This window comes from Magnolia sinica, chromosome 13 (assembly GCF_029962835.1).
Source record: "Magnolia sinica isolate HGM2019 chromosome 13, MsV1, whole genome shotgun sequence".
Classification (NCBI taxonomy): domain Eukaryota; kingdom Viridiplantae; phylum Streptophyta; class Magnoliopsida; order Magnoliales; family Magnoliaceae; genus Magnolia; species Magnolia sinica.
This window is the reverse complement of record NC_080585.1, coordinates 28,069,969-28,083,347: the sequence shown is the minus strand read 5'-3', so window position 1 is coordinate 28,083,347 and position 13,379 is coordinate 28,069,969. Positions and strand designations below refer to the sequence as shown.

General features: G+C 38.6%; 1 protein-coding gene across 1 annotated transcript; it reads right to left on the bottom strand.

The window, feature by feature from the left end:
• Nucleotides 1-805: 805 nt before the first annotated feature.
• LOC131224183 (disease resistance protein RPS2-like) lies at nt 806-12,221 on the bottom strand. Its single transcript, XM_058219723.1, has 4 exons — nt 11,912-12,221; nt 10,805-11,801; nt 1,757-2,020; nt 806-842 (listed from the first exon to the last, which is right to left on the bottom strand). Exons 1-4 carry the CDS (start codon nt 12,219-12,221, stop codon nt 806-808), a joined length of 1,608 nt encoding a protein of 535 aa, XP_058075706.1.
• Nucleotides 12,222-13,379: the final 1,158 nt, after the last annotated feature.

The following is a 13,379-nucleotide window of genomic DNA, read 5'->3' as shown; positions in this document are numbered from 1 at the left end:
TTTGACCGTCGATCTGATGATATTTCTCAAATTTGGCATGGACAACCCGGCATAGCGGGTTGGGTGGCTAAAGTAACACGTTCTAGCGCAAAATCATAAATGGTACGTCGAATAACTCATTCCGGTTTGCGAGATATGCCTGATTTAAGGTCCTAACGGTCCAGTTCACTTCTACTTGTGATCGGGCCTCTTCTAGTCCATCTCAACCATGAAATTGTCCGCGACCTGCTCTACATCACTAACCCAAGGATCCACTCACCCAATCCACCAAAACCATGTCCACAGTAGCCAGTCACCACCACTAATAACGTTCTCACATCCTATGATACCTAAATGTCAATTGATTCATATTTTGGTCATCAATTTCTACTCTTTTATATGGATGGTTAGAAACTTAGCATATGAGCAGACTTGATGCAGACCACTTGTGGTTATTTATTAAAAAGAATAAATAAAAAAATGAAATGCAATTAAGAAGAAGCTCCCTGAAGTATACGCCCACCGGCAAAATATTCTATCACTATCAATGACAACTCATTCATAGCTGAGACCGACAACTTTCAAGGGACTAGATTAACTTACATATGCGTATATATGTATATAATATATGTGTTGAAACCATTGACTACGTACTGGAGAACGTGCACCATAAACAGCTCGTCTTTCTCTGAAATCATTATTTTAATTCTCTCTACCTATGCCATCCAGATGAATATTTTTACCCCTTGCAATTACGCTTCACAACAATGGATTGCAATTACGCTTCACAACAATGGACGGAATTTTGATTAAACCCGATTCCTACTTAATGCGGACATGCAGCCAGCACCTCTGCCAATAGCCTGCACGAAGAGGAGACCAGATGTCAGTCTATAGGATCCATCACGTAAAATCCATTCCATCCATCAGGTGAGAATTATCATTTGAACTGGTATATACAAAGAACAGTCCCATAAAAAGTTACATTGATCATGCCACTAAGAGTAATGGAAAATTTCTCCTAAATCCGCTAAGTTCATCCAGTATTTTAGACCACCTAAGTTTTTTTTTTTTTTTCAGCTGATATTTGTAACTTATCTTCATCCTTGGTAATTTAAACCTGATTAATAGTTTGATGAAAGATACACCTGATTAATAGGTTTGATGAAAGATACACTGTGGTGACCCACAAGCAAACCTATGGTCAACATTTCGTTCCTACAGGCTCACTAGTGTGGTGCGTATTGGTTGTGAATCAATAACATGATGAACGGAGTGGAGTTTACATTTAAATATGATGGGCCTGCGGACTTGAGTGTTTGACACGGGAAAATATTGTGTTATCCAGGTAACATGCTCACGTGGGTCTTACCCTGGCCATGGGGCCACGTTCATGTATCTGTAGTATATACATGCCGTCTATTAGTTTTTCTGCTAATTTCAGGGCACGATCTCAAAAATGAAGCAGATCCTGATTTCAAGTGAACCACACTGAGGGAAACAGTGGTCATTGAACGCCTACCATTAAAAACTTCATAGGGCCCACTGTCATGTTTGTTTGCCATCTAACCTGTTGATAAGGTCATATGGACCTATATGAAGGGTAAACACAGACATCTTGATCGTAAACTTTTGTGGCCCTCAAGAAACTTTTAATGGTGGGCATTCAATCCCAGCCATGTTATGTACTTGTATTTGAATATTCTTTAATTTTTTGCACGATACCCTAAAAATGAATTGAAAAAGCTGATGTATGGTATGAATATACAATACATACCTCAATATGTGGCCCCCACAATCAGGCAAACAGCCACTAATTGTCACTCCAGTTCTCCATTTTGATATTGTTGCAGAGGACTTGTTCCCCAACCTCTCCATCTCTCCCCTCCTCTCAGTCTCTCCCCTAGGGCTGTCAACGGGCTTGTTGGCCCATCGGGCTTCCACGCCTAGCCCACAGCAGGTCAGGCTTGGGCTAAAGTATCGGACTAGCTCACGGCCTGTTTTTAAAGCGGGTTGGGCTTCGTCTAAGACATCCAAAGTCCTGTTACCCCAGCCCAACCCATCAGAGTTTAAAACAACTTATAAAATTCAAATGGGATTTCGAACGTCATTCGCTCGCATAGGTGCCAGGAAAAATCTATTTCACGTTTCCCAAAAGGAGTTGCTAGTAATTTGGATGGCCCCACCGTGGTGTTTATGTGAAACCCTTATGCTAGGCTTATGAACCAAAAATCAGTCTCTTCTATATTTCAGGTAGACTACATAAGGAAAAAGGTGTAAAGGATAATGATCTCCTTCCAAACTCTTTCCCTTGGTGTGGCCCATCTAAATAATGGATGGGTTTTATGTTTGGGCCCTAAGCCCAAGTTTTGGTGTAGTATATAATGGTTAGAGTGAATTTTATGTAATTATCATGTGGGCCCTATAAATAACAAGGATGGACCTCTCTCTCCTGATTATTTTCCTTAGTGTGGCCCACTTGAATCATGGGTCATCTGATTTTTTCACCATGGGCATAACTTAGTATTACACATCTATTGGTGGGAGTGGATCTCACATACATATCATGGTGGGTCTCCTAAAAAATAAATGGTGGGTTTCCAAGGAAAGTTATTTCATACACAACGGGGGTGGCTGTCCATAGCAGAGAATTTTTATTATATGATTTTTAGGAAATCATGTCACAGTTTGAGTAGGCTCCACATTATTGTTGATGTGAAATCTACCCTGACCATTAGGTGTGTCACACTGTTTTATGTCCATGGTCAAAAATTCAGTCCCATTCGTGATTCAAGTGGACCACATCATTGCAAATGAAATAAAAGACAATACTGACCATCTGAATTATTTCCCTCATAGATGGGCCTAATTTTTGGGATCTATGGCTAAATATTGGTGTGGCATCTAATGGTTAGAATGGATTTTGTATAATCATCATAGTAGTCCTTGTAAGAATTAAGGTTGATTGTCTCTCACAATCATTTCCTTTTGTGTGGCCCACTTGAATCATAGGTCAAACTAATTTTTCACCCTTGGCCTAAGGAAGGATCACAAATGTAATGATTGTAGTAGATCTAACATATACATCATGGTTGGCCCCAAAATAATCAAGGTTGCACTTACCAAAATATATATATATATATATATATATATATATATATATATATATATATATATATAGGGAAAAGGTACTATGCGCTCGACCTCACGAGTCTGTCCCATGAGGTCAAGCTGTGTGGGCCCCACCATGATGCGTTTCAAACATCTACCCCATCAGTAAAATGCACCATTCCATCATGGGCCTAGGTCTCAAAAATCAAGTCAATTCGTGACTTGCGTGGGCCACACCACATACAGAAGTGGGGAGGGGCTGTGCACCATTAAAACACTCATAATCATTTTTTGAGCCACCGAGATGTGGTTTGCAAATCCAGCCCATCCATTATGTGTGTCCCACTTGGATGAGGGTTCAGACCAAGTTTCAACAGCATTCAAAACTCAGGTGGGCCCCACCAAGTGCTTTTATATGTTTTAATGGTGTCTTCACATAATTTTAGATGGTATGGCCCACTTGAGTTCCGTATACTGATTTTGGGATATCCCATAATTTAGAGGGGACCCATCAAATGCACGGTGTTGATGGTCGACACGCATCACGGTGGGGCCACACAGCTTCGACCTCATGGGAGCTTATCGTGAGGTCGAGCACATAGTACCTTTTCCCATATATATATATATATATATATATATATATATATATATATATATTCCAGAGATGCTCGTCATTAATTTTTAATGGGGAACATCTTAATGAGGTAGGTAAAATTCACTCTGACCATTAGATGTGTAATACTACTCTATATCAATGGCAAAAAAAATAAGCTAACAAGTGATTCAAGTGGGCCACATAAAGGGGAACAGTTAGGAGAGACATCCACTCTATATATTCACAGGCCCTACCATGAGGATTATAAAAAAATGCAAACAAACATGTAGGCCCGAAGCCCAAACATTAGGCCAATGCTTTATTCTCGTTAGGCCAAAATAGCAAAAAATCCAGATGGAGTCTGTCATAAAACGTAGTTAACGACGGTCTTCATCTGTCGCATGGTCCGTCGAATTCTGCTGTCACAAAATATAAACGACGGATAGGGTCTGTTGGAAAAAAAATGACGGATCTAATCAAATGTTGTTCAAAGAATTGTGTTGCTAAACAATTCCAAATCAAACTAAATCGTCAGTAACTATATATAATAAGAAAAATTTTCTTAATAATCAATCACATATACAATTCATCCATCCAACACAGAGAATTCGTATTCTGCTAGATATGACCATTGGTCCTACGTTTTATCCTCCAAATGAGCCTTAGTACCTGACACTTGGTTTTGATTTTCTATCTTGTTCGCCTTTGTATAGTTGTCAATCCACAGCGTTAGCTAGCCAGGCTAGTGAGTGAATCCATCATGGTTCATACACCACACAATTAAAGATAGCATAAACAACAATAAATCGTATACACGCAAGTATGCATATATATATATATATATAGATGTCATGAAATACATGCCAAATGGGATATTCGTCCACTTGTTTGGGTTGGATATCCGTTAACTCACTTGTGCACCTGACATGCTTTTACAATATGTAAGTGAAAATAGATTGAGTACTGATGAAAATTGACTGAGTAAATATGAAAATTGACTGAGTGCAAGTGAAAATTGACCAAGTACATGTAAAGTTACGTACAGGTGAAAATTCACTAAGTACAAGTGAAAATTCACCGAGTATAAGTGAAAATTGACCAAGTACAGGTGAAAATTCACCAAGTATAAGTGAAAATCCACCAAGTACTGTTGAGGGTCAAATATTGCATATTATCCCCCATTTATATCTTAGTTTTATGAACATGATAATGTTTAATGTTCTATTTTACTCTTGTTTATGTTGCAAGGTGAATTTAAGAGCTTGGATTAAAATGGTGCTAAAAGCATGGATTGATGCTCAAGAATCACCCAGGCAAGGGATGGATCTTAGGAGGCCAAGATTGAAGAATTCACATGCTAAAGATCCAAGAAAATCAAGTGAGGAATTAAGAGAATCAAATATTTAAAGCGAAGAAAAAGAATCCTGAAATTATCCTGAAAATAAACATATTCCTGAAATTGTCCTGAAGAAACATATTCTGAAACCCTGAGTCATTATATGAAATTACATATATAGAGTGAAGTCTATTTTGAAAAACTACGTAAATTTGAGGCGGTTTTAGAGTTTTCCAACTAGTTGCGAAAGTTAGAGCTTCACAACTACAAATAGGACTCCCTAGGATGTTCTTAGGCATCTTCTAGGGTTTGAGTGGAGCAAATGCATGGAGAAGCCATCGCCAAGAGTTTTTCTTCCTCTTTCTTAATCGTTTTTATGATTTTCTTAAGAGATTTTAGTTCAATCATGTCTATGGTTGGCTAAACTTCTTAACTAGGGCTAAGAAGTGAAGCTTTTAACATAATAGGATATTTTCTATTGCTTTGATTCATGTTTAAGTTGAACTATCTTTTATTATAGTTTGACATTGAAGAAATACTTTCAGTTTTTAATGGTTTGTTATGACTTAAATTACAATAGATCTGTGATAGTTTTAAGTATGTTCTTTTCTTGTATTGAGATTGTGAAATTAGGAAATGCTATTGTTCACCATTGTCCCTTGAGCATGGTTAGATGATGGAATCCTTCCTAACTTTCACATTCTCCCATGTTGGTTGTGGGATTGGTAAATCTTGTTGTTTGCCTTGTCTCCTAAGCATAGTTTTGTGATGGGATCACTTTCAGTTCTCACACCTCTCATCCATTGAGAATTAGGTCAAAGGAAGTTAAGATTTGATTTTACTGAGATATCTTCCAATTGGATAAGATGGGACTCTGATTCTAGTTGTATCCTTGAATCAACCCTAGATTTCCCTGATCTCTAAAAGTGAATCCTTGGAAACCCTAGTTCCTACCTTTGACTTTATTAAGTTTTTCCATTAAATCTCTACTCTCTATACTTCCATATTTAGATTTAGATCTTTTTATAGTTCTTCTTGTATTTGCTTTCAAAATTATTCACGATATTAGTCCCTGTAGATTCGACTTCGGTCTTATCAACATTATTACTACATCACAACCCTACACTTGGGGTTGTGAACAAGTACAAGTGATTATTGACTGAGTATAGGTGAAAATTCACCGAGTAGGTGAATATTGACCGAACACATGAAAATTCACCGAATACAAGTGAATATTAACTGAGTACAGGTAAAATTCACCAAGTACAGGATGAATATTGACCAAGTATAGGTGAAAATTCACCAAAGTGGAATTTCACCGAAATGATTATACCTGCAATGTGTGGCTTCTTGGATAGAGGCACCATCTTCTTCCTCTTTTATTTCTTTAAATCCCTCTTCAACGTAACTGGTTGGAAACAATGAAGAAAATGAAGTAAAGATTTCAAGAAGAAAATGAAGTGGAAATTCCAAGAAGAAAAACAAAGAGATAATTTGAAGAAGAAATATAAAGAGACGAGACAATTTCAGGAAGAAATACAAAGATATGAATTGGTCATCAACTTTGTTAATATGATGTATCTTTGCAAGGCCATTAATAAGTTTTGTGTCGTTAGGGGTAAAAATCTAAATTTTAAATATAACTTGAGAATTTACTCACTTAAGGTTGGGGATTCATTCACATAGCTATAAGAGGGCTCACTCACTCTCAATGATCAATAGATCTCATAAAAGAAAAGAAAAATGCACTAATGACTTCTTATTGCATACAAACTATATTTATAGAGATGAGAAAATAGAAGAAAGAGAGCCATTAGAGAGAGAGAGAGAGAGAGAGAGAGAGAGAGAGAGTTTTTGGGGTGGGGGCCCAAGGCAGCTGTTGGTGTTGGTTTAGCGGTATGGTTTTTTTAAAAATATAAGAGAAAGAGAGAGTTTGAGTAAAAAGTGCTTTGAACTTTCTATGGTTTTTTGCTTGTGGAAATAGTCCCACATTGGAAAGAAATGAGAAATATTTCTCCTTTATATATAGGAGCATGTGGTAAGCTTATGTTGAGCTCTTGAGAATATTATGCTCTGGACCACACATGCAGGCACTTATCAGCCCGCCCCATCATATCATGCGGGCGGGCTAGGCATAGGTTTGGTCTTGTATACATGATTCGTTTTTCTTTTCCATTGTTTTTTTTTTTTCCCCGACCGAGTCTATTGCTACAATATGTGGCATTTCTTTGCAACGTTTTTGTAACTGTTTGTAAAACTAATGTTTAGGTTGGTTGACACCTTAGCATCAAGTGTCTGCCACATAAGCCATACGATTACTATAAATAGTATTTTCGAAAGAAAACTTAGCAAACCAATAGCCACTCTATTATCTTTTCCAAAATACATCTTTCTCTTTTTTCCTTAAAAAAATCCTCATTGTTTTTCCCTTTTATATATAAAAAAAGTGGAGGTATTGTGAGCATCAATCACTTGGTGTTTAAGTTGGGCGCCGTTCCTGACCGATTGGTGGTTGTATCCCAAAGGCTTTTCATTTCAGAAGATCTACATCGATCATCTAAGTCATTAAAAGGGTGTGAATAGTCTTCAAGAAAGCAAAATGAATCCACGCCTCTACTAAGTTTGTTGACACTATCTTCTTATCATTTTATTCATTCATTGATCTAAGTGCTCATCTTCTATTATATTCTATCTATTTTTAATCTTATAATTTTCCATTAACCTCTGTTAATATTTATACATTTTTATTTCTGGTTAATAATTTGTGTGCATTGAAATAACAGTTGGCCCCCATTTAATGCAGCAGCTGCTGCTCTGCATCAGGTCCACTACAGATGAGGGTACCCTGAGATGTCCCATAATGGAAGATCCTAAACCTTCAGCATTGGACCTTTCTTCCATTGATGTGAACATTTTATGTATTTTTTAATCATTTATTAGGAACTCTCTCCATCTGTGTGGCAGCCCGCTAAATGAATGGTTTAGATCATCAAAACATGATGCCTAAATGTAAAGAATCTTGTGTAGTAACAAACCATATTCAAAAGATAAAAATAAAAATCTATATACATGATGATATGATGATGAACAAAGTCTATTATTCCTTATTTCTAAGATGGATGCATCATGAACAGCGTGACCCCATCTTATTATTAATCGGGCCAAAGTATTAGGGTTAGGCCCAGCCCATCACTTAACTGAGCCTTTGAATTTAGGGACAACACTGCTCTGGCGTTGCCTTAATAGAAAGCATCTTTTAGCAATTTACTTCAAAATCAGGCCCATACCTGGCCCACCCTACCACAAACCCCAACTCCAAAACCCAATGGGCCAAACCTGGCCCTTCACTGACATGGTTAATAGATTTAGTGACTCCGATTGACTCATTCAGCCCTAAGTTGATTCGGGGGTGACTATATCGTTCAAAAACTCAAAAAACTCGACTCAATTTCTAGTCAGGCTGGGCCAATGGGAATAAAGGAAGAGTATGTGGTTTTCTGAAATGATTTTTTTTTTTTTCAATTAAACTTATATAATATTTAATGCATTTAAATATTTTTGAAAAAAGGTAAATTGATTAAAAAAAACCCAAAATACAACATAACTAGCTTTGAGAGATGAGATTGGCTCTTCGATTCATTTTCATGTCTTTAGTTTGAAAACAAGAGCAGTATGACGGAGTCAGTGACTCAGTCCAGCTGATTCGTATTAAGTCTATTCATTAAATGCACACGTGTGTAATAAAGCTTTTACATATGCTTCATATGTGCCAGCATGGCACATAGGTAATAGTCTGCCAGAGTGTCAAATAACTTCGCTTACACAATTGCTCTGCAACTCCTCATGCATACCTGTTAATCCTTCCTTTCTTCATATGCATGAACATGCCACTTTTTCAGCACATTCTATTTCTGATATAGGATGTGTATCAAGCAATTTCCCAGTATATATGAGTCAAAAGAAGCCCAAAGAGAAATCAATAAAATTCGGCATAATTTGACCAATCGACTAATCAGGTTAACAGGTTGAAATTCTGCCAAAAACTCCAAATTGGTTACTAGACAATTTCTGCCAGTTTCGATAGGCTGACAGATCTGGTTGGCAGGCCGAAGGACCTGTTCAACCAGTCGACCAATTGGTTTGACAGGTCAAAATTCACTGAATTTTTAATTTTAGTCTCTATTTTTTAGCCGGTTCTATTGATCGACTTGACCGGTGGACAATAAATTGACGGACGGCAAAATTTTCCATGATTTCCGGAATTTGTTTCCTCATTTGATTAGGACTCTTTGGATTACATTTTAGGGTTTATTTAGGGTTATTTAAGTATACTAAATTCTTTTCTTTTACAAGAATCTATCAATTAAAATTCTCATTTTTTTTAATGCACGCACACAGGCCGTAGTGGGATTTCACCACCTATGGATACTCGAAACCTTGACCAGGTGCTGAAACTCCTTAGAGTCTACCATCGGAGTAAGAGTAAGGACCCCAAAATTCTCATATTTAATTATATTATTTCTCTCATGGATTCGAAAAAAATTCTCTTGTGATTTCCAGAGTGCCTTGTGAGTTTAATGTGTTTATTGATAGAGGAAGACCGTGATCGACCTCGTGACATCCTTCCCTACATCAATTTCACAAATAAAGCATTTTTAATTGAGTAGATCTAACATAACTAGTTGAACACCAGTGTCCTGCATGGTTGCCCTCGTGTTGTGAGTGTATGACATCCAACCTATCCAGCTAGTTGGCCCCACTGTACCTAACACCTCAGGCCAGTCCACTCATCAAGTGGGACCCAAACTAAATGCATGATTTGAATAAAATGAGCAATTGCTCATTCTTTACTATGGTGGGGCAATCACAACGGGCATGCCTTGCCTATCATATATTTGAACAAAGAAGGTTCTATAAAATGGCCCTTACAAAATTACCACCAAAAAAAGAAAACACAGAACTACAAAGCTCAGAGAAAAATATAACCCCAAAACAGTGTCAGCAGATAGCTTCCCTCCGGGCAGAACATAGTGTCGGGAGCCCAAAGCATCCTGGCTTGAAATAAATAAACAGATTAGAAAACTTCCGCGAACATTTTATAAATAGACTTTTTTTTTTCCAGTTAAATCAGGCCTACTTGGCTAGTAGAGTGACCTGATTCTTGTACTAAGAAATCTACATGGAGGCATCTTTTCTGATGGGTGGGCTTGAATATTGCGCTGGTATATGCACAGGCGTGTACATTAGCTCACTCGTACAGGCAAAACAGGATAATACACCTAATGTGTAGAATCACCAACATAAGAAATTAATCTAATATCATATGGTACAATGGCACACATTAAAACTGAAAAAAATATATAGCACACTTGATTTAAGAAAAATTCAGACTGGATCCTTTCTAAAATTAATATAACAATCCTAAGAAATAACTATTAAAAAATATTTCTACCTTGACACACCCAGATCCATAGCTCAACTGGCAGACTGAGTGGAGATACCTCGTTTCAACACTTGAGGTCTTGGTATCGATCCCTAGTGGGGGTGGCTAATATGGAGTGTGTGTACTGACATGGGTGTGTACTATCAAGCTAACATCAGCAATGGCCGTATCTATTACTTCTTCTAGCTCATTGGCCTGTTCTATCTCAATTTTTTCAATACTTTCAAGTTGTAGTAAGCCATAAATTTTCTTCAACTTGAAACATGAGAAAATCTTTATGGTGAGAAGGTTTCTGAAGCATCCGCGGCCCACCTGAATGCAATTTAAGTGGGGGAGTTGCCAAAGGACAAGCCATTCTAGGCTCGAAACAGGATAATCATTGCCCTTCTTCGCATCCACACTAATCATCACCTCCACCAACCCATTGCAGCGATTAAAATTAAGCCCTTGAAGACTTTTCATTGCAGTAAAAAGGGATGATAGTTGGTTGGAGATAGTCAGATCCTCACATCTGTTCAAAATTAGATACCGAGTCACCTTCCGCAGCTTGCTAGAGCAGAGCAACCTTTTAAGAGCATGCACAGTTGATAAGGTGAGATCAAGATGGATTAAACGTTCCAAGCCTTCCAACTCACTCATATTTAATCCCTCACTCCCTTCTTCCCACTCTGAATAACTATAATGTAGGTTCATTACTGTTAATTCAGAAAGCCTGGAGATTGCCCCTTGAGGAATTGTGTGCAAACGAGTTGTCAACTCCAAGTCCAGGTGCTTCAGCTTTACCAGATTTCCCATCTCTTCAGGCAATACTTTGATCTTCGTGTTTAATAGATTGAGATATCGTAGCTCTGCCAAGTTACCGTTCCCCACAGGAAGCTCCTTTAAAAATGAATTACCTGACAGATCCAAGACCCTGAGAAGAGGCATGAACTGAAAAAAATCAGTGTGGACCTTTCCAAAATCCCGATTCCATTGGGGCATCAAGGTTAAGAGGTTGGGGCATTGAGGTGTCTCTGTTACTTCTTTTATGCCATTATTCATTAGAGATATCCTCTCGGCCTCCTTCCACCTTTCAACATCTGGTGCATGCGTCAGTCCCACGCCAGCTCTCACCAAAAACCTCTTCTTATTCTTCCCGCACTCAGAAGCTATCCATAACGCCAGATCACGTATCACGTCATGCAACTTTACCTCTCTTTCTTCATCAGAACCACTCTCCAACAAGCATGCAGCCTTTAATCTTCCAATGATATCATGTCCCTTGTTATGGACTGTATCAAGATCATCATCCCACCCATCTAAGAATCCCTCGCTTATCCAATAATATGGAAGTTGTTCTTTACCAATGGAACAGTCCTCGCGCAGTACAGGAAACACGATTTAATCGTGTCACCACCAAGATTATCATAACTGTATTTCAAGCGCAAAAGCATTTTATCATTCATACCTGATATCTCCGATGGTGGCTTGCTTGTGCTCAGAACTGATATTGCATGCTTCCATTCCTGTGGTGTCTTCTTATATGACATGGCTCGCCCAATGGTGATGAGTGCAAGGGGCAGACCCTTGCACTCTTTATCAACGCTCTTGGCAAGGATTGGTGTCTCCGGATGGGATTTCATGGCCTCTTCACCAACATTCCGTAGAAATAGATTCATTGCTTCTTGCTCTGGGAGACATTCTACTTTGATCTTCTTGTCGGCGGTCATGTGGCCACAGACGTCCTCAAATCGTGGAGTGAAAATGACCTTGCTCATGTTTTGGCTGCTTGGATGAGGAATTCCGACCTTATCTAGATCCAACCATTTCCAAATATCATCCAACAACAGCATGAATTTCTTGCTACTCAAGACCTGCGAATGTCATGAGCCCGTGTCTGGTTGTTGCTTTCATTTTCTGGCCAAGACAAGCCCAATCGCTTGCCAATATCCATCCGAATTTTTCCCACATTTAATTCTTTAGACACCACCACCCAAATCACAACATAGAAATCATCCTTTCTTTTAAGGAATTGGTTATTGATATCATTCAGGAGTGTTGTTTTCCCCACACCCCCCATTCCATATATTCCAATAACTCCCACTTTGCCTTGGCCAATCTAGTTTAGAACCTTCTCCAACACCAAGTCCCTGCCCACAGCTAATGTAAGAGGCTTCTCTTCGACAGCATCGGGAAGCTGCTTGTTCGCCACCTCTTTGTAGGAATCACCTTTCCTCTTCAGCACAGCTACATCTTTCAGCTTTTCTCCACCCACTTGACAAGCTTGTAGGCCAAACAACAATTTGGATGGCAATTCCAAAGACACCTTGTCATTTGCTCAAAAGTTTCTTCCATTGCATTCACTTCTCCTTCGGCTTCTTCTATCTTTCTAAGCCAAAATTGAACCTCATCCTTGCATTTGAGCAGCTCCCACTCGGCGACATCCACCCTTGTCTTCACGTCATTCCTCATGCACTTCAATTCTTCCATGTCTTCCTTTAGGGAGCTGAAGTTTTCTTCAAGGTCAATGAAGGGCAGAGCGATCGGATCCCACCATCCAGATACGATGTTGATGATTTGGCTGATGCACTCCATGGCTGTGGAGGGAAAAAGAAAATGGGCTGAAATGAGCTCTCAGAAATGCAATTGAGGAGTTCAATGTCGATTCATTTGGAAGAAATTATATGAGCCCCAGAAAAAAAGGCGGATTCAAGGTTGAAGTAAACCACACCACAGGAAACAATAGTAATTTAGGCCTACTTCTGAAAAATTCTTAAGGCCACAGAAGGATCTCATCAACCTGATATTTATGTTGTCCCTTTGTCCAGGTCTATGTGACATTATGAACAGTTTAGATGACAAATAAACCTCGTAAGAAGGTTTCAACGGTAGCTTGTTTACTCCGCACTGGTTTACGTGGTGTAGTCCATTTGAAC